This window comes from Mastacembelus armatus, chromosome 3 (genome assembly GCF_900324485.2).
Source record: "Mastacembelus armatus chromosome 3, fMasArm1.2, whole genome shotgun sequence".
NCBI classification, from domain to species: Eukaryota; Metazoa; Chordata; class Actinopteri; order Synbranchiformes; family Mastacembelidae; genus Mastacembelus; species Mastacembelus armatus.
The window spans coordinates 23,960,476-23,980,498 of NC_046635.1; the positions used below are offsets into that span (position 1 = coordinate 23,960,476).

At 40.2% G+C, this 20,023-nt stretch overlaps 1 protein-coding gene across 1 annotated transcript; it reads left to right on the top strand.

Annotated features, from left to right (window-relative positions):
* Nucleotides 1-5,431: 5,431 nt before the first annotated feature.
* Nucleotides 5,432-19,312, top strand: LOC113122282 (solute carrier organic anion transporter family member 3A1-like). The gene is made up of 10 exons (XM_026293495.1): nt 5,432-5,687; nt 5,922-6,381; nt 15,745-15,843; nt 16,008-16,277; nt 16,396-16,560; nt 16,771-16,969; nt 17,633-17,768; nt 17,869-18,041; nt 18,580-18,644; nt 18,936-19,312. The coding sequence occupies exons 1-10, from the start codon at nt 5,466-5,468 to the stop codon at nt 19,310-19,312; spliced, it is 2,166 nt and encodes a 721-aa protein (XP_026149280.1). The 5' UTR covers nt 5,432-5,465.
* Nucleotides 19,313-20,023: the final 711 nt, after the last annotated feature.

Consider the following 20,023-nt stretch of genomic DNA (forward strand, 5'->3'; position numbering starts at 1 on the left):
CTGGTCATTAGATGGAAGTTGAATATATTTAATGAAACATCTTACATAGTATATAGAATTCACCTTAGATGCAATCAATTATCAATTTTAACACTACTTGCAATACATTTTCCATTGAAATCGTAGGTCTGTCCTTAGGAATAAGACTATTATTTTTAAATTTGAATCAGTGAAACTATCATTACAAAGTTTAGAGCTGGTTGTTGTATGAAACATCAACAGAAAAGCAATCTTCAACTTTTTAAATAATCAGTTATAATTAGTTAATCACACATTTTTCCACCAGGTGCTAAACAGTCTCTTTCCATTGTGAGAAACAATCACTGCTTTTACAGTATCTGATATCTATAAATTAAATATAATTTGATTTTAAAGTCTGGGTCATACACAAAATATTGTGTACATTATCACTTTGGTTTTCATGAAAGTCATTGCCACTCTGATCTGAAAGCTGCTATGCCACAGTTCTATTGTTTCTACTCCCGTTAACACCCATGTTTCCAAACATTGGCATAATGTCTTATTCAGGTTTTAACATCCATCCATCCATCCATTATCTATACCTGCTTATTTGTAACTAGGGTCACAGGGATCTGCTGGAGCTTTAGGTTTTAACATTGTGATCGCTAATCATTTTGAACCCAGAATGTGGTGTTCACATTACACATACAGTTACTAGCGTGCTCCAAAATGGTGTCCATAACTTGTGGGAATATAAACGTACTTAATGAAACTGGGTTTCAGCTGCAACTTTAAATTGTTTTTTTGACATTTTACACCAATGCAAGGCAATGTTCCTGTACTGATCTGTGGTGTGCTAATTAATTTAGCCAAGGTCATACCCACATGCACAGCATTTGTCACGTTTTTCCCATGTTCTACTGCTCATATGAAACTCATATACCCAAAAAACCTATTAGTGATTCTGTACCTTACATTTCTTTACACTTACCCATACCTAAAACATATGTGATTGATGCACATAGTATTATTTTTGCATCATTATTATACAGAAAATTGGTACACACTGTCTAGAAATATTGATGCTGCACCTTTGTGTGCATTTTTATCTTGGTGTAATTTTGCTAAAATACTGAGAAAGTAAAAACAAACAAAAGGTCAGATATTTTCAGCATAAAGTCAGCATGGTGTCAGTACAATCAAAGTGGTCTTCAAACTGATCCGCTGTCCCAGTCACTTACCAAGCAACAAAACCTACAAATAGTATGAAAGATTTTGGCATCCAGAATAAGCTGACATCATTGTTGTAATAATTTATTTCTTTGTTACAAATGAATTTCATAATTGCATTATTTTTTCAGTGGACTTATGGTTAAGAGACAAATGACATCTTTGGTTTGTGAACGATGCATCAGGAGGCGCTGTGGTTTATCTTAAATCACCCTGGGTGCTGTGAGTGACTCCATGAGAAATGGACTCGCCTCCTGCTGACTCCACAGTTTGCCTGATAGATTGTGCTGCTTCAGAGGCTATTGAATTGGTCCTGATAGAGCATCTGAATGGTCAGAGGAATATTGTGAGCCAAAAGCTGCAGGGGGACTGGTAAGTGACCTTGGCATTCAGTACTCTTTTATTTCACAGTTATGATGGAAGATTTTCACTCTTAGTTTTTACTACCATCTCTGTGGCACCACTTTGCTGCCATTTGCATTTTTCTGTATGACAGAATGTATGTGCTTCGCTGACACAAACCAGACATTAACTCGGACGTCTCTAAAAAAAAAAATGTAATTAAAAAAATCTAATTTTGTGCTAGGCCTTGAATAAATATTCTATCAGGTACAACGTGTCTAAATAATATTAAAAACAACCAGTATATTATTAGATTTGCTAACATAAAACTCGAGCTGACGTCACAGCTGATGGGAGTATTTACACATAGGAGCCCTTTTGGAGGTGCTACTTCTCTAATTGAGCTATTACATCAATACTGCAATTCCAGGAGGCCTTCACTTTAAATAGCACAATGGAGAGTTTTATTACCACCTGCCTAGTAACAAGAGACCTTGCACTGCACCAGTAATACCAGTAGTGTGACTTTTAAAGGAAGTTAAGGAAACAATCTATGCATTCAAGGACAAAAGCATCTCTGCAGTTGCTTAAGGTCAAAAATTCAGTTTACATAAGAGAAATTTATTATATATTACTATGCCTTTTAACAAGACACGCACCACCTTCTCATTATAACATCACTTGGACGAGACTCATATTACCTTAAGTGTTAAAATCTAGCAGCTTGAAGTGAAGATTAGAAATCATAAAATAAACATGGTTGGGACTGTGGTGCTCCCCGAGCCTTTGTCCACACAGATACAAATGTGCTGCATAGTGAATGTTTTCATGTAGGACAGCTCCAGCTCTGTGGGCTGCTGTTGTGCGTAATTGAGTTCTTGTGTGGAAATGTTGAATTTTTTTTAAAATTCTGAATCTGGCAGAATACACTTCAGTCAAGATAGATTAGCTAAAGTGAAACTACTATTGGCATAACATAACACTAGCTTGCACATGCCTAGGCCAATCATAATGTGCTTATGCCGATATAGGACACTTTCATGTCTCATGTTGTGCCTAAATGTCCTTCATGTTGGCCTAAGGGACAACACCTAAACAAAATTCATACTGGACACACAGCAGAAGTGCCTGTTTATTGATTTACCCCGACTCCTTATACAGTCTGAACGTAACTTTGATTTATCACAAATCAAAAGTTATACAGCATTAAATTAAAGCATTTTCATTTGACTGTTAATGTTGTTGATGATGAACAATCAGAGAAAAAGTGCTGCATGGCCATTTCACACAGATTTTCTGCTCAGTTATAGTGTAATGAAAATAAATTTCACAACGGGAATGTGTTGAGTATCACAAAATAGTATGAGCAGCATTAGCAGCACAGGACAGCATCACACAGCAAATGAGTACATTTGCAATGACACAACATTAATAGTTGGGAACATTTGTGCTATGACCCCATATATCCAATACGTTTCTGTGTAAATTGGATAGTGGATCCATTCTGAGGCAATGGTTGAGCTCAAAATGATGATGTGGGAAAACACGTTACAGAAGACAGGAAGGAGAGAGAGAGAGTGTGTGTGTGTGAGAGAGAGAGAGAGAGAGAGAGGGAGAGAGAGAGAGAGAGAGAGAGACATAGGGATTACACCGCTCTCGTCCTGCTGGTCCGTGGATGGGAGGAGCGTAAATATCACGCCGCCTGTAGTACGCAGAGCTGCAGATCCGAACCGGCCTGACACACCAAACCCAGTCCTGGGATGTGGTCTTAAATCTCGGAGGAGGAGACTAGCGTGCTGTACTTCTACGTCGGATGTTAGAAACCGTCATACATGCACATGCGTGGCCTACGTATTTAAATATGATGTAGTTGGCTGGACAGGCGGTGAAGAGAGGTCGCTGACGGACTGTGCGTAATGCTGAGTGGACAGCAGTATTTCTCGCTGTATATTCCAGCCTAGACGAGCCACAGACTCGCAGATATTCGCATTTCTTCTGGAGGGAAGCTCGCCACCATAATCAAATGCTCTGCGCCGGACCTGACCCGTTCAGTTTCATGCCGTCAAAACCGACCGGAACCTGAGCCGAAGGATGCAGGTTAAAAACCAGATCTGCACAGAGCGGAGCAGCACCGACGAACCGGAGCAGGATGACAATCAGAAAAAAAACTCGTGTTTTTCCAACATCAAGATTTTCCTTGTGTCGGAATGTGCGCTCATGTTGGCACAGGGCACCGTGGGCGCCTATCTGGTGAGTCTGTATGGACATGGACCGTGGACACAGTGTTGGTGTAGGAAGCGTCATAGCTCAGTATATCTCAGGTAACGTCAGGTTAGCGCAGCGTCCTTCAAACCGGCCCGGCAGCCAGTGAGTAACGATGCGGTGCTTCGGCAGACGCAGTTACAAGCCATATTATTCTGATCAGATTAGAATAATCACTTCCTCCACTAACCATTTCACTGATTAATGAGCTGCTGCGTATTATCCATCATCAGGCCTATGCACCATCTGCATGGTACAAAACGCGTCACAGTTGCTCCACGTTGTTGTTGGACAATGTATATGCGTAAATAGTTGGCCTGTTGGAGAGCAGGTTACGAAACACTGGCCAGGAGGTCCATTGGAGGTCCACTGAAGGCTGCATTTACAGCCATATGCTTCAGTATTGCAGGAGGCCTTTGACACTAGAGGATACAGGCCTAGGAGATGACGTGATCACCACACCAGCGACAGTCGCCTATGTTGAGTCTTCAGGAAAGATCAGTTTTATTTTTTCACTCACTCTGCATTTCCAGTGACAGTCTGATCACAGTAATGTGCTATATGGTGCACTGATATCATTTGATTGATATTAATAAAATAGATTAGCCACAATTAGTACATGATCAGATGAAAACCTTTAGTTTAGGAGCCAAAGCAAAATAATGATATAGACTGGAGCAGTGTTGATCAGGAACTGGCCTAATTAATACTGCAAATGTCTAAATATGACAGATGCCATTATAATCGGGTTCACCAGTATTTGCCTGTTCAAAGCCCAGATTGGTGTGTTGTTGCTATAAAGAATAGTAAATCCATAACAGGACAAGTGTGAAAGGTAATCTTAAAGCTTTCATAGAAACGTGTATATTTAAAAAGCTGTACCTTTTATTTAGAAGTACTACTATAAAAAGTCCAAATAACTAGAAATGCTGTTTTAAACTTCGTTAAATCAGTATGACATATTGTCTGTCAGGCCTCACTATGTGCGGCATGACATCAGAATTTCTTTGTTGAACTAATAGACCCCTGAAAGCCATTTACCCATTTTAGAAGTGAGCGCAGAAATGTTAAAAGTTGTTAATGTTACCCATAGCTTTTACAAAAACTGTTAACTGTAGTGCTGTTTTACTGGATGGTGAGATTAAGTAAGAGCTGCTTTCAGAGGCACCTGATTGGTTCATTTATTTGTTAGATATCAGCAGTTTTGATGATGAATAGTCTATAATTTCTTATGTATTAATGCCAAACGATGTCTAGTTCCATTTCTAAATGAGATAAGGAGCTTTTCCCTGTTTTACATGACAGTAAATTGAATATCATTGAGTTCTGGACTGTTGGTGGAAAATAAGAATATTAAAGTCCTTATCTTGGGCTTTAGGAAGCTGGCAATTTTATATGATTTTCTGAAATTTCACACATAAAATGATTAATCAATAATGAAATTGTTAGTTCCAACTCAACATGGAGATCAACAAGGCAACACAAAACTGTCTGATCAATGGGTATTATACATGATCTATTGATCATCCATCCTGTAGATGATCCAGCACACACTATGCAAAGAGCCAGTTTGTCACTTATGTCCACCCAAAACACAGCTGGTATGATGTGTTTGTTTCTGTTGCATAATTAGAACAGCTGTAAGAGGTTTCTTGCCTGAAGCCACACACATGCCCATGTCCCTTTTCTCTCATGCTGGAGCCAGGCTCGCCTCAGGGTTGTTTCGGGAGGACGAGGAGTGTGGGGATGAAGATGTTGGAAGCAGGCCACCCCGCAAAGCATCTCAGTTTCTGTGTGCCAACAAGTTGTTGTTGGTTCGATCGCTCAGGGACTGGAGGATGGCTATGATTCCAGCATGCTTTTACTGTATAACACCCGAAGATCAATGCTCTGTCATAGTGTTATTCATAACATTTAAATGGAATGGAAAATATTGAATACTGATACGTCTGGGAGAATTATTACGGCAATTAATAGGAACTATATAATAAAATGTGCATAAAGCTGCATTAAAAACCTAATGGGTTTGCTATGATGTCTCTGGCAGTCTGAAATGACTGCTAGTTATAAAAGCTTTTCATAACACCTGCTCTGTCTCTTTCTGTCTCTGTCTATCTAACTGCCAGGTAAGTGTTCTGACCACTCTGGAGAGACGCTTCAACCTCCAGAGTGCCGATGTAGGCGTCATTGCCAGCAGCTTCGAAATTGGCAACCTGGCCCTCATCCTGTTTGTCAGCTACTTTGGCGCCAAGGCCCACAGACCCCGCCTGATTGGCTGTGGTGGAATCGTCATGGCGTTGGGGGCATTGCTGTCAGCCCTGCCAGAGTTCCTGACTCATCAGTATGAATACGAAGCCGGGGACTCGTGGCACGCTGAAGATGGCAGGGATGTCTGCTCCAACAACACTAGGTCAGAAAACCGAGACTCTGGGTTTAAATGTGGCAACCGAGCCAACACCAATATGATGTACCTTCTCCTGATCGGAGCCCAGGTCCTACTGGGCATCGGTGCCACACCTGTCCAGCCTCTTGGAGTGTCCTACATCGATGACCACGTCCACAGGAAGGACTCCTCACTTTATATAGGTGAGTCACACTGAGCAGCAACTGAGTACAACTGAAACATCAGAGAAGACAGTCAGTTCTGTATTTATGGTAGTTGTTTCATTTTAAATGAAAAATCTAATTTTTATCAGCAAATCCTCAAACTGAACTAAGCACATAAGACACCTCTATTGTTGACTCTGTCCAAAGCTTTCTGTATTGGCTTTCCCCTCATTGCTGACTGAAAACACTGTTGTCAGCTCTGCCATGATATACAGTGTGTTTCCTCCTGGTTAAAAGCTTACTCAAAGACCACAAAAGCCACAGAAACCATCATGATGTGATAAATGTGTTAGGGATAAGTGGTTCCTGAGCTATTATCCTTTTTAACAATGCAGACGAAAGAAACACTGGGAACAAGTAACAGACTCAATCCAATTCAATTCAGAGCCTGAACTGAGAACAAAACAGCACCTTCATCTTAATGGTGTCTGCTAATATTAATGTTACTAACTTAATATGTCAGATACATTTTTTTGCTTTCTTGAAGAGTAAGATGATACCACCATTATTCTGAATGCTAAATATGAAGCTGTAGCCTGCAGCCAATTAGTTTACCATAAACAATACAAGCAAGAGACACTACTTGCTTAGTTCCATCCAGAGCTACTTGTTTGTACATTTGTCTTTGTGTAAAAATTAAACTAACGAACAAAAAGTTGTCTAGCTGTTTTCCCTGCTTCCATTCAAGCTACGCTAATTGGCAGCGAATCTTTGACAGGAGACGTGACTGCTCATGTACATTCTGTATTTTTGCACTTTAGCCATAGCCCTGAGCCACCCATAGGATTTTGTTGGAGATAATGAGAAACAAAGGCCAGTGGCACAATAAAGCTGTACAATCACAATATCTATCAAAGGAAATTGTATAATCATGTTTCTGCAATTACAGCATGACTGACATTAATCATTCAGGTGTGCACTAAATGATCAGCTCTGTGTATTGAACAGAGGGGCTTGGTTTAGAACCATAAGATAACAGCATTATACTAAACAAAATCGAATTATCGCCACTAAATTCGAATTAGTTATAATTAGTTAGACAAATGGTTAATGACGTGTGCTCAGGTAGCGAGGTAGCTAAAAGAGAAAGCAGTGGTTGGTCATTCGCTAAAGGATAAGCATATATTGTCGTAATATATATAATATAATTAAAAAATTGGACTTCTCTTAGCTACTTTTTTTCCACAGTGGAGCTCACAGACATCACATGTCAGTGTGTCCAGTAACGTGATGTGCTCCTGACATGTCTTGTGCGTTGTGTTCTGGTGATGGCCTATTTTCTTAATATTTTCACCCCGACAGTCTACTGCAGCTCATGCATAGCTACGATCTCTTCTTTTTAAAACACATTAGTACTTGTGTTACAAACAAACCAACCCAATGCTGCATATCTGAACAATAAATGAAAGCCTTTGTGAATGAATTAGACATTTTGCTCACTAACTGAATCCAGTGATACTGAGCTGCACTTTCTGCATAGCCTGTCCTGATGTGTCCTCTGTCCTCTAGCCCACATCACAACCTTTCATGTGTCATGCTCTAGAGGTGATTTTGTGTGTGTGTGTGTGTGTTATGTTGTTGTCTTGTGTGTAATCAAACTGAGCAACAAGTTTATATATTTTTATAGAAAACTGTTTAATGAACTCACCGTATCTTGCAATATTTACAGCTAAAAAATACGACATATTTCTGTGATACTGCACTGCACAGTATTGACAGTATTTTTTGGCTATTAAACATGTTAGTTTCTGTGATGGAGTGTATGATTCCATCAATACTTTACTAAATGGTATCACTGCACCACAACATTTCTAACTAGTTAGTGACAAATTTGTGCCATGGGTGTCATACAGTATAAAACTTTACTTTTGTTATAACATGCACCTGCCTCCGAGCTCACTGTGGCTGTTTTGAGTTGTCCAGTGTCAAGTTAAAGCAGCAATCTTGAGAACAGGAGATCACTAGCTAATAATTTAAGATCCAGGATTGTTAGAAGTTCGCAGGTACATTCCTGTCATCTCTCACATATGGACCCTTGAGCAAAGTATTTAGTTCCCAAATTCTGCAAATATGCACAGGCCAGCAGCGGAGGCCTGTGGTTATACTTACAGCAGAATCCAAGAGGTTGACATAACACATATTACAGCTTGTCTGCCAAAGTTGCCAAGGCAACCATGCAGAGACAGGCGCTGAGGCTATGTGCCATTCCTGTTGTTCTCACCCTGCAGTGACCTGCTAGTAGCACAGCTCCATCTGGGAAGGTGGAGGAAATGAGACAGAAAAAGAGAGAAATGTATTAATTAGGCCACTTGTTCTTCTAATATTGGAAGAAATGATGGAGAACAATAGATGGTGATAACTAAGCGATTTTCTTGTCTAATAATATGGATGTACAATGTTCAGTAAATGTGGTCAGCATGATCCTCTGATATATAAACTCTTAATCCTTGGACCATAAAAAGGTGGTTGTGTGTGGGAACAACATGCGTTACTTGATGTATTTTCTATTTTAACTTCATTGTGACGACTTTTCAGCCATGTGAAGCTTAATTGCCTGTTATCAAAAGTGCACTTTAGTCAAAATAATATGATTAGTGGGTAAATAAACCTGCCAGTCAGAAAAATTAAGCTTTCTGTTTGTTGCCGTGCTATCGATAATTCATTGATTTGAAAATGAATTAGATTTTATGTGAGGACCAAAAATATGAGACTTCGTTTGGGTAGTTGCACCTCGTCACAGTCTGTTCTGCTAGTCCTAGTTGCATTCTCCCTGTTTGCGTTTCAGTGCAGACCTCTTGCAGGGTGAGAAGGCCTGCGGTTTGTTCTGTACATGCTTTGATCTGTACAGTCTCTGCCAGCAGCGCTCAGATGGAGGAGAGGAGAGAGGAAGGGATGGACGGAGGATGGAAGAGAGGAAGGAGGGGAAACGAGGATAGCACAGCACCCAGCAGCCCACCCTACCGCTTGCTCGACTATAGGCCAACTCATATCAGATATCTGATGGTAGACATTACACTTTATATTTCTATTTTAAGAAAATTAAAAAAAAATCTTCCTGCACTAAACCATTAACGTATAAACCATTACACATTTAACATCTCTTAATAATAAACTAATAGTAATTCACAATAAATAGCGGCTAATATTAACAACACATTAAAGAATAGAGTAGCAGTAATTCAGCTGTTAACTCAATTATTCCACTATTCTAAATACATAAATACATGCAGGTGGGATCAATTTAAAGTCCTCTTGAAAATGATTGGCTGCAGAATACATATTTGATAAATTACAGCTTTTTTTGATTATATTTAAAAAGGTTAAAGAAGCATTTCTTGTTTGTCATCCATCCAATAGCTATAAAGCTTATCCTGTGGAGGGTCGTGGGGTTGCTGCAGCTGATCCAAGCTGACATTTGGAGCGAGGCAGGGTACACACTGGATGGGTTTACCACAGGGCTCTGTTTCTCATATGCTTAAAGACCTTAGCAATGCTAGCAACTGTTGTAAATGCTAAACCAAAATGTCAGACAAATTTAAATGTTAACCTGATGATAAGATGTTTACAGATCACTAAGTGGTATTAAAATTAAACCCACAAATTCCAAGCCAGTAGTTTTGCTGGAGATAAGGTCAACAGATCATCAAAGTTGGTAGAATTTAGCCACTTTGGACCTAAATTCTATATAAAGCTTTAAATCCTGACTTACCAACATTGTTAATTAGTTAGATTTAAATCTACTGTAAACCCTCCCTCCTCTTTTTTTTAAACCAGCTCCTTCCATTGTCCTTCCACATGGAGATAGTGTATTACTTTTCTCTCTCCTCTCTTCGTTGTCTCTCTTTTTTTTTTTTTTTAAACCCAGGCATGCTGATGACCATGGTTACCCCCTACAATGTGACTGCTGCATGGTCTGTCTGTTGTGGCTGGGTAACTGAATGGAGCCTTGTCTTTATACAGTACCAGTTGTATGTGTTATGAACTGCTTTGTATTTGGCTGCTTTCTTTTCTGAGTCTCAAGACATTGGGAAAGAACATTTGATGAGCTTGATGTGTGAAGATATAATTGCATTGTAAGAAAAACCCTTGAATAATGCAGTGTGACAGATAAGCAGTTAGGAGCCGTTTGGCAAACAACTAACCAGACGATTAAATATTAAATCAGCAGCTCTCCACAGGCTTACTAACAAACCAGATTACAGGAGGAAAGGAGTCTGCTCTGTTGTGGCCACTTCTTCACCGCACATAGATCAATACTGCTCGAATGAGAGACCGAGGACGCTGGGAATACTCAAGAGCAAACTAGAACCCAAACAACAGTTGCCACGACACCCAGCATCCACCTGTCCAGTATCTGCTCTTTGTCAATATTGCAGCATGCTTTCGTTTGGTGTCCAGTTAGTGTCCAACAGATCAGGCAGCAGGCTGGTAAAAAGGAACAGGCACTTCTTTCTCCATTAGGTAATCATAAGATCTTTGCTTGTGCAATCTGGCAGTTGAGAGAGAAACAAAAATAGAATTAAAAGTTGTAGTAATGCTGCAGTGATCCACTGCAGCAAAAACAGTAAAGTGTGATGTCCAATTATCATGTGCTTGCACATTACCTCAGGATGAATTATAACAGGAATATTTCATGAGTGCCAAGTGGCAGCAAATTACAAAACAGAACTGTAAAGACAAAAAGCAGCCTAAAGAGCCCAAGGTGTTCAGCTCTGCAGCCGCTGGGTCAGCTTTTTTACTCTCTGCCACATATCTTAGGCTCTATTCATTGCTGTTATGCCTGCAATGAAACGCTGTGAGGCTTGGAGTTGAGGGTCCACTGCAGCAAAATGTTTTTACTCTGGTGGAGTTATTACTCTATCACTGTAGGACAGCAGAGGAAGGAATGGACGCTGACTCAGCGCACTCTGTCCGCTCAGACTGGCCCGGGTTGTGTTATATGTGCACCTTTCAGGAGCATCTTTGCCAAGATGCAAAGTGCCAGTGATTGAACTGTGCCATAATGTGAGTGAGAGTGAGAAGGTATTCATGTACTGGCAGTGTGACCAGGCAGGAGAGCCCTGTCTCATGCAGCATGACCTTGTCTCTGCTGCATTCGTTGAAAGATGGGTACAGGAGACAGACAAGGGGAAGGCAATATCATCAGGTTATTATTTATTGGGAATTTATTATTAGAAACAGAAAAAAGACATTCACATGTCTGGTATTTTATAGTCTGATTAAGATAAGGTAAAATAAGACAAGATGTCAGTAGACTACATGATGTTTACAGTTTTTCTACTCCTCCACATCGACTGTTGTATTGAACTGCAGTGTTTATGATAATAAGCTATTGTTTAAAGAAAACTGGGCTGTGTGAACAGGCATTACTGAACATATACAGCATATTTATTATTAGTTTTAATATTTTTAGATTTTAGTGTGTATGTTGTCATGTGACCTTTGATAGTAAGCTTGTACCACAAGTTCTTCATGGTGCAATGTGTTCCATATATTCTCCATCGATAGCCTAATTTTATGTGTGTGTGTGTGTGTGTGTGTGTGTGTATGTGTGTATAAATAATGTACTGTTGTAATTTGTATTTTTACAAACATTTACAAGTAATACTTATGTTTTAGAAACTTGTATGAGATTAAGGCCAAGTTACAAACCTATATTATAATATTAAACTTAGCTACACATTCTTACACTGTGGACGAGCTGTCAAATTCTCAGCCAGCTCCCAGATTAAGTGGAGTGTGACTACCTGCCATTTCTAAATGGCTGGGTCAGACAGGCCAAGATCAAGCTACCAGAGACTTACATGGATATACATGGATATTCAGGAATTGCTAAAACTCTTAAGTCGTCCCAAATCACCTGGACTTTAAAGAGTGATCCTGTGAATTATGCGTTTCTCTTACAGTTAACTTTAGTCATCTATTTTAATGTGACTCAAAGCTGCTTTTGCACTAACAGCGTTATGTAAAAGGAAGATAAACTTTTGTTTGCTGTCCAGCAGGACTGACTTACTGTACCTTGAGGTTTATCGACTGCGCTCAGTCTCATAGTGCTCAGACAAAGCAGGTATAAAAGTGTGTCGAGAAGGGTACAGCAGGCTGTTATACAACAGTCTGGTTTTTGCATTGAAACAATGGAAATCCATTAACGTTATAGTGTTCAGCATCTCCCAGGGTGAAATCACATATTGCTAATAAAACCACAGAGCTTCACTCTGGGCATCAAATTTCATTCTCCACATCAACCAACTCTCTTCTCTTCCTTTTTAAAACTATTACAACCTCTTATAGATCATTCAAATCTATCGATAAGTTGTAGACTTGGCGAGACAAATATTTCATGTTGAACACAGAGAAAACCCACACAGATATAAACCCCAGACAGAAAGGCTCCAGTTGGATGCAAATTCAAACCCAGAACCTTTTTGATGTGAGTCAACAGTGATAACCACTTTGCACTGTGCCACTCATAGCTCAGCTTGTCTGGGAAGGCCACACTCAAAGATTAGTTTTATGGTCATCGCCATCGCCTTGATTCTGCTGATTGTATCATTTCAGAAATTTGTTGTATTTCTGAAAAGATATACATCAAATTTCTAATCTCAAAAGTAGCCTAAAAGGTCACAAAATATATTCACAATTTTGAGCAAAGATTTTACTCAAGGCCAATGCGTCTCCTGATGCGGCTGTTGCTATAGGATTATAAGCTTCTTGTTTTTATTAACAGTAACAGTAATTCTCCCTTATTATAGTTCATTTTGCTATTGTTAGCAGCTGTTTTACTTTGTTTTACTTACTCTTAGCCTTCCACTGGGTCACAGTGAAGCTGGTTGTGTCCACAGTGACATTAGAGAATATGGAGTTTTGATATACTGTAGATCACATTGGCTGGGGTCCAACATTTTATGCTGGTTCACTGCATTGTTTGTGTGTGTGTGAGTGTGTGTGTGTGTGTGTGTGTGTGTGTGTGTGTGTGTGTGTGTGTGTGTGTGTGTGCGTGCCAGCCCGCCTGCACCACATGCATTATAGATTAGTTGCCTTGTCCAATGTTTGTCTGTGATTTGACCCTTAGTAGAAGGCAAAGCAAGAGACAGGAAATTGTTCATTGCTTGGTGGTTGAGTTGGCCCTGCTGTAACTTCAGACCTCAATGATTCTGCTGAAATGAACATAATGGATCTTGTTGACAGAGTAAAACACACAGAGATAGGGTGACCTGAGTAGCCTGTCACAGTTTAATGACTCTGAGTACACATTAGATCAGTAGAAATTAGATATAAATTGTAATATCTATTGTTTTAATTGTTTTTTTATTTAGATATATCAACTGATTTAAGAATTGCCTAGTCATCCTGCTCTGTGCCATTTGTGTCAACATGTGCTACTGTAAGCCTGGTAAAACACTTACTGAGAGCAAGCCCATTGAAAAGTTTTGGCTGTGGGAACATGCAGAGATCCAGAACCCGCAGGCAACTATTCTTAACACAGGCAGCAGACCAGGGAGTGAAGAAAAGAGAAAGCCCAGTAATTTCAGATCAAGGATTCAAAATGTAGCATGGGAGAACCAGGCAGACGTTAACGGCTGACTATGGCATGAAGGCTGCAACTAGACAAGAACGACAGACAATCTGGCGAAGGGGCAGGGAAAACAGCTGGTATATTAAATACTGGGAACTGGGAGAATGATAGGCAGGTGTACATGACTGGGTCAGGTGATTAGGGACAGAGGGAATAACTGGGTTCACCTGGAGGCTGGAAGGGGAACCACAGATTGTGGAAAAACCCCAAAACAAAAAACGCCTTAGGAGGATAAAACAGGATGAACCAAAATCCATTAAATGATTGAGCATGTTAGCTGTTATTAGTCTTGAACTCAAAGGACCACCATTCTGAAATGAGTGTTCACAGTGTTCACAGTGTTGCCAATTTGGCATTTGTCTAGCTTGACAAATCTAACAGTGTTTCAGGTAGAATTGAGGTTTTTTCTTTAATATTTATCAGTGATTGTATTCCTACGGCTCATTTAAATCTGCCTAAAGGACTGATTGCTGATCCCTGTTTGTCCCTGTTTATGTCTGATTCCCCTTAAGAGTCAAAATCTGTCAAAACAATTATAACTGGGTTGTCATGCTGACCTGGAGGTTTAAGGCACTGACTATGAACTGCAATGTCCTATCCTGATTTCACTTATTTCCTACCATCTTAATAATGTGTATCTTTTATGTGTAAAAGAGACACATGGATAATTAGGGATAGAGTGTGTTTTTCAGCACATAACCAAAAGGCTGGTAGCAACATATTATGGAAGTTTTATTATAGAAATGCATTGGAAAGATTATTCAAAATGAAGTCACCATGCTGTGTAAATTTTATTTCTGGTGATGGCCTCAGGACTAATCATTACATCCCTCACTGAGAAATTGACTGGCACTCTCTCTCATGTCAGTAGGGAGCAGCCTCCTCGGCTCTGGACTCTGTTATTAGCGGTGAGGGTACTGGAGCTTACTGCTATTGTTCCACTAACCACCAGCATGCATAACTGAACTTCACTGCCACACACAGAGCCCTGCACAGTCCGCTGCTTTATGGAAAACTCTCAAGCTCTGGGCCAAAGCAAGGCAGTTTTGCAGAGAAGCGAAAGTCAACTAGAACTGCTGTATCAGCATTAACTCTAATATCCCCATTTCCTGCTTGACTATTTATGATCAGAATTAGAATCAGAATCAGTGCTACATGTTGCTGCATTAACATTCAGTCAATAATTTTAATTGATCCTGATGGATAATCTACAGTGCTGTAAAAAAGTATTTACCCTGTAAAAAAGTATTTACCCTGTTTCTGGTGTGAAAGGCACAGGCAGGTCTGGACAGCTTTTTTTCCCTGAATCATCTTTTAGAAAATGTGGGGGATGTAATGAAATACATTACTTTTACTTCTATAATACTTTGCAGTCATACGATAGACTCAACAACAACAAAGTGTTTTCTGTGGTAGGAAGTATTGTGTTACCACATATTTAATGGAAGGGCCTAGTAATAGATGCATTACAGGCATTGATACAATGCTGCCCTCTGCTGAAAGATTAGGTGAGATGCACTTTCTGTATTTACTGTATTCTCTGGGTCTAGTTTCTGGTTGACAGTGGGACACATTTTCCATTTTTTGAAGTATCCATATCACTGGACAACTAAATTAAGTCTAAGCTGATATAATTTCAATCAAAATAAATGCCTCAAAAATACATGTTGATTTTTTTATGCTAACTAAAAATGGCACAATTATTGCCATTGCTGCTCTCATGTTAAATGTTATGTTATGTTCTTCTGTCTTGTTTTGTCTTGCAGGGATTTTATTTTCAACATTAGTGTTTGGCCCGGCCTGTGGCTTCATCTTAGGTTCTATCTGTACCAAAGTCTACGTTGATGCTGTCTTTATCGACACCAGTGGGTTGGAATTTGCCATTTTTTGAAATACATTCTTGACTTTTGTTCCTTGACATTACAGTAGTTATACACATACACACTACTACTTCACATTCACTGTGTAATTTCTTATGACATAATTTGGCACCCATTCACTGTGGCAAATACACCTACTTCCTGTTCAGGTAAACTGGACATCACCCCAGATGACCCTCGCTGGATTGGGGCATGGTGGGGCGGCTTCCTCCTCTGCGGTGCCTTACTCTTCCTGTCGGCCCTCTTCATGTTTGGCTTCCCCCAGACACTGGACGAGCAGGACATAGATGGTGGAGGAGAGAGTGAACAGGCTATGCTGCCTTCTTCCTTGACCATGGAGTACCAGGGATCTAAACCTAACGGGGCCATTCATGGTTTTGATATAAACAGCGGACTCTCAGTATGCGAGCATCTTAGAGGTGAGGGTGAAACAGGGAGGAAACGGTGAAGAAGAAGAAAGCTGGAAAGCACTCATAAGTGACAAACTATCCTCATCTTTTTTTAACATTTTTTCTGTTTTCTTCTCCATTGACTCAGTAATCCCCCGGGTAACCAGGCACTTACTCTCCAATCCGGTATTCAGCTGTATCACACTGGCAGCCTGCATGGAGATTGCTGTGGTTGCTGGCTTTGCTGCTTTCCTAGGCAAATACCTGGAGCAGCAGTTCAATCTGACCACCTCCTCAGCCAATCAGCTGCTAGGTAAGCAGGTTATAATCTTGTCTCTCTTGTCAGGTGAAGCCATTTTTGTTAAAAATTGTTTTGCAATCATGGTGTTGGACCACAAAGGCAACATGACACAGGAAACTGAGAACTATAATGAGTATTTGTACACTGCACAAAAATAAGGTAAAGAAAATGCAAGTACACCTTGTGGCGAGACAGTGAACACCTTTATTTTACCTTCCCCAGGTATGACAGCAATACCCTGTGCCTGTCTGGGCATCTTCCTTGGGGGGCTGCTGGTTAAGAAGCTGAACCTGTCTGCTCTGGGTGCTGTCCGTATGGCCATGCTAGTCAACTTGGTGTCTACTGCCTGCTATGTCTCTTTTCTCTTCTTGGGCTGTAACACTGGGCCTGTCGCTGGGGTTACGGTGGCCTATGGCAATGAGTAAGAGTGAATACTTACTGATGTGCATTAGGAATTTCTTCCTACTGTTGTTTTTGCCCAAAATTTTGTATGCTTGTTTGCAGTTTTACAAGAAATGCTGTAGTTATGCATCTGTATTTCTGAAGTTTCTCTGTTCATTAACAGCAGGTATATTGATGCAAAGGTTAAAGGTATTTATCAATTGTTATCTTATCAAGAATTTGATGAAAGACATGAAAGATGCATACCTCTTTCTGTCAGTCAATTTAATCAGACATGGAATCCACAGCAAAATCTGGTTTGTGCATATAGTTTTATATGCATCACCTGTAACATGATGTTCCAGTTGGCAGATAAGACTGAACCATTTTCAGTGTTTACTCTGCTTTAAGGAAATATCCTGTCTAGAAATATCAAATGCATATCATGCGGTTGACATCTGTCAGAAATATTTGCTTTTGCATCACTGATTATGTTGTGCCATTAGTGATCAGTTGTTAGAGCATCCCAGGTGATTCAGTTCCAATCTACATTTAAAAATGATAAACAAATTAGAGGAGACAAGTCAGATCGGAAAAAGTTAAAAAAGCTTTGATTGTCAAATTGCTCATGTGGTTGTTTTCATTTGACATGACCACCCTACACATATACACTGCCTAACATGACCTTTCAAATCCTCCGTAGGACGTTGGCATCCTGGCAGCAACCTGAGTCAGCATGCATCAATAACTGTAACTGCTACACAGCGTCAGTGAGCCCTGTTTGCGGCTCCAACGGAGTCACCTACCTCTCAGCCTGCTTCGCTGGCTGCACCAAACCAGTGAGTGGTGATGGTTACATTGTGAAACAAGTCACTGGACACATTCATACAGTTTTTTAGACTAACTCACCTCTAATTGCGCTCATGTTTTATGTCCCAGAACCTGACCAGCTGTACGTGCATATCCAGCACCAGTGAAGAGGCAGTGGCTTTACCGGGGAAGTGCCCCAGTCCAGGCTGTCAACAGGCCTTCCTCACCTTTCTGTGTGTTATCTGTGTGTGCAGCATGATTGGAGCCATGGCTCAGACACCCTCCGTCATCATTCTCATCAGGTACAAGACCAACTGTATTACATAAAAATCCACAAGAGGGCACTGCAGGGCAAAATGATGGAGTAAGTGACATTTCAGTGCTGGTGTACCCAAAGGATTTCTCAATATGACACTGGTATAGAGAATTACTAACACAACATTATGTCATATACAGTGATAAAGAACATTGCAGAATGGAGAACATACAATACTGTGGATATATATTGATATCCACAATAGACTATGCACGTCTGTATTAAAAGAGGATTTGGGTAGTCTTCCAGTGTACATGTAATTATGCTTTATAACTTTCATGGTTGTAGCCATAATACCTATTGGATATAACAACATGTTCAAATCTCATATGACTTTTCAGTGGACTGTTGATCAACACCATTCTCCCACAATGCAGTGCACACAGGAAGTGGATAATGCCCTAACCAGTGCTCTGTAGTGTCTTTCTTGTCCTTTTAAACCACAGATGGTTACTTGGTGAGATGCCCTATTTACTGTAGCTTACTAGTACACATTGTTCACCCCAGATGTTTCTCTGTTTCAGAACTGTAAGTCCAGAACTTAAATCGTATGCTCTTGGAGTTCTGTTTTTGCTCCTGAGACTGATAGGTAAGACATTTATTTTATACACTTTAATATCTGCGTTTCGTTCACAGAAAATAAGTTGTTCTTCTTTTCTATTGGTGCACATTTAGAAATACTTCTGACTCTATTGTATTTGTGCTGCCTGCTGTTGCCCTGCAGTTTTGTGCCGTGATGTAAACGTCAGAGCAATTTTTCACCTTGTTTGAAATGAACTTCATCAGTCTGTCTGTGTCGATATAAAGGAAAACTCAACTCACACTCAGTCTTTTTGAACTTTTGACCTGCTGTCTGTCAAATATCCACCTCCTTCTCCAGGCTTCATCCCCCCTCCCCTGATCTTTGGCATGGGCATCGACTCCACCTGTCTCTTTTGGAGCTCAGTCTGTGGCGAGAAAGGCGCCTGCATGCTGTACGACAATGTGGCCTACAGGCATCTGTATGTCAGCATTGCCATAGTCCTCAAGTCATCAGCCTTCCTCCTGTACACCACCACATGGCAGTGTTTGAGAAAGAACTACAAGAAATACATCAAGAACAGTGAGGGATACCTCACACCCACTGAACTCTTTGCCTCCAATGTGACTCTGGACAATTTAGGCAAGGAGATCACGCAGAACCCAGTCAACAGGACAAAGTTCATATACAACCTGGAGGACCAAGAAATGTGTGACAACATGGAGTCAGTTTTATAAAGGCGGTCTGCACGGGGACTGCAGACCGGAGCTCTGAATGTGCAACTGATCTGATGTTTCTTTGGTGTTTAGAAGAATGTCCTCAGTAAGGGTCCTGTCTTCTTCTTACCCAAAACATCAGACATAATGAAAAAATTGAATATATGCTTCCCAAAAAGCCCCCGTATTGTAAACAGGGATGAAGCAGTCATATGTTTTGCATCCTAGGCCATTTATCTCCCACAATATCCCTGGAAGGATTTTTGTTACAGTAAGATTGTTTAGTGTTCTGTTAGAATTGTCAGGTTTACATAAAGATTAGAATCAGAGCTGTGAGAGAAGCAGAAATCAGCTTTATCAAACTGTTTATTTTCCATTTAGAAGGGAGTATTTCTCAGGTCCAAATGTGCGATGGAAAGACTGATAGTAAACATGGTTGTTCATGGTTAAATAATGCATTTTTACCTCATGGTTGGAGCAATTCTCCAGATAAAATGATATACAGCTGTAATTTAGTCGAAACTGCTAGGCAACTCTGCAGAAGACTTATTAACACATTTATGTGCTAATAACCCGCTAACCCTCTTTCAGTTTGTTATTAAAATACAGAGGGGTCACAATTCCAAGTGGCCCTATTTCCTGGGTAGGTCTTCAGAAGAAAGATAAAAGCAATAGTGAAAAGAAGTATAGAAAAATGTCAAACCCTCTGCAAGAAAAACAAACCAATTATTT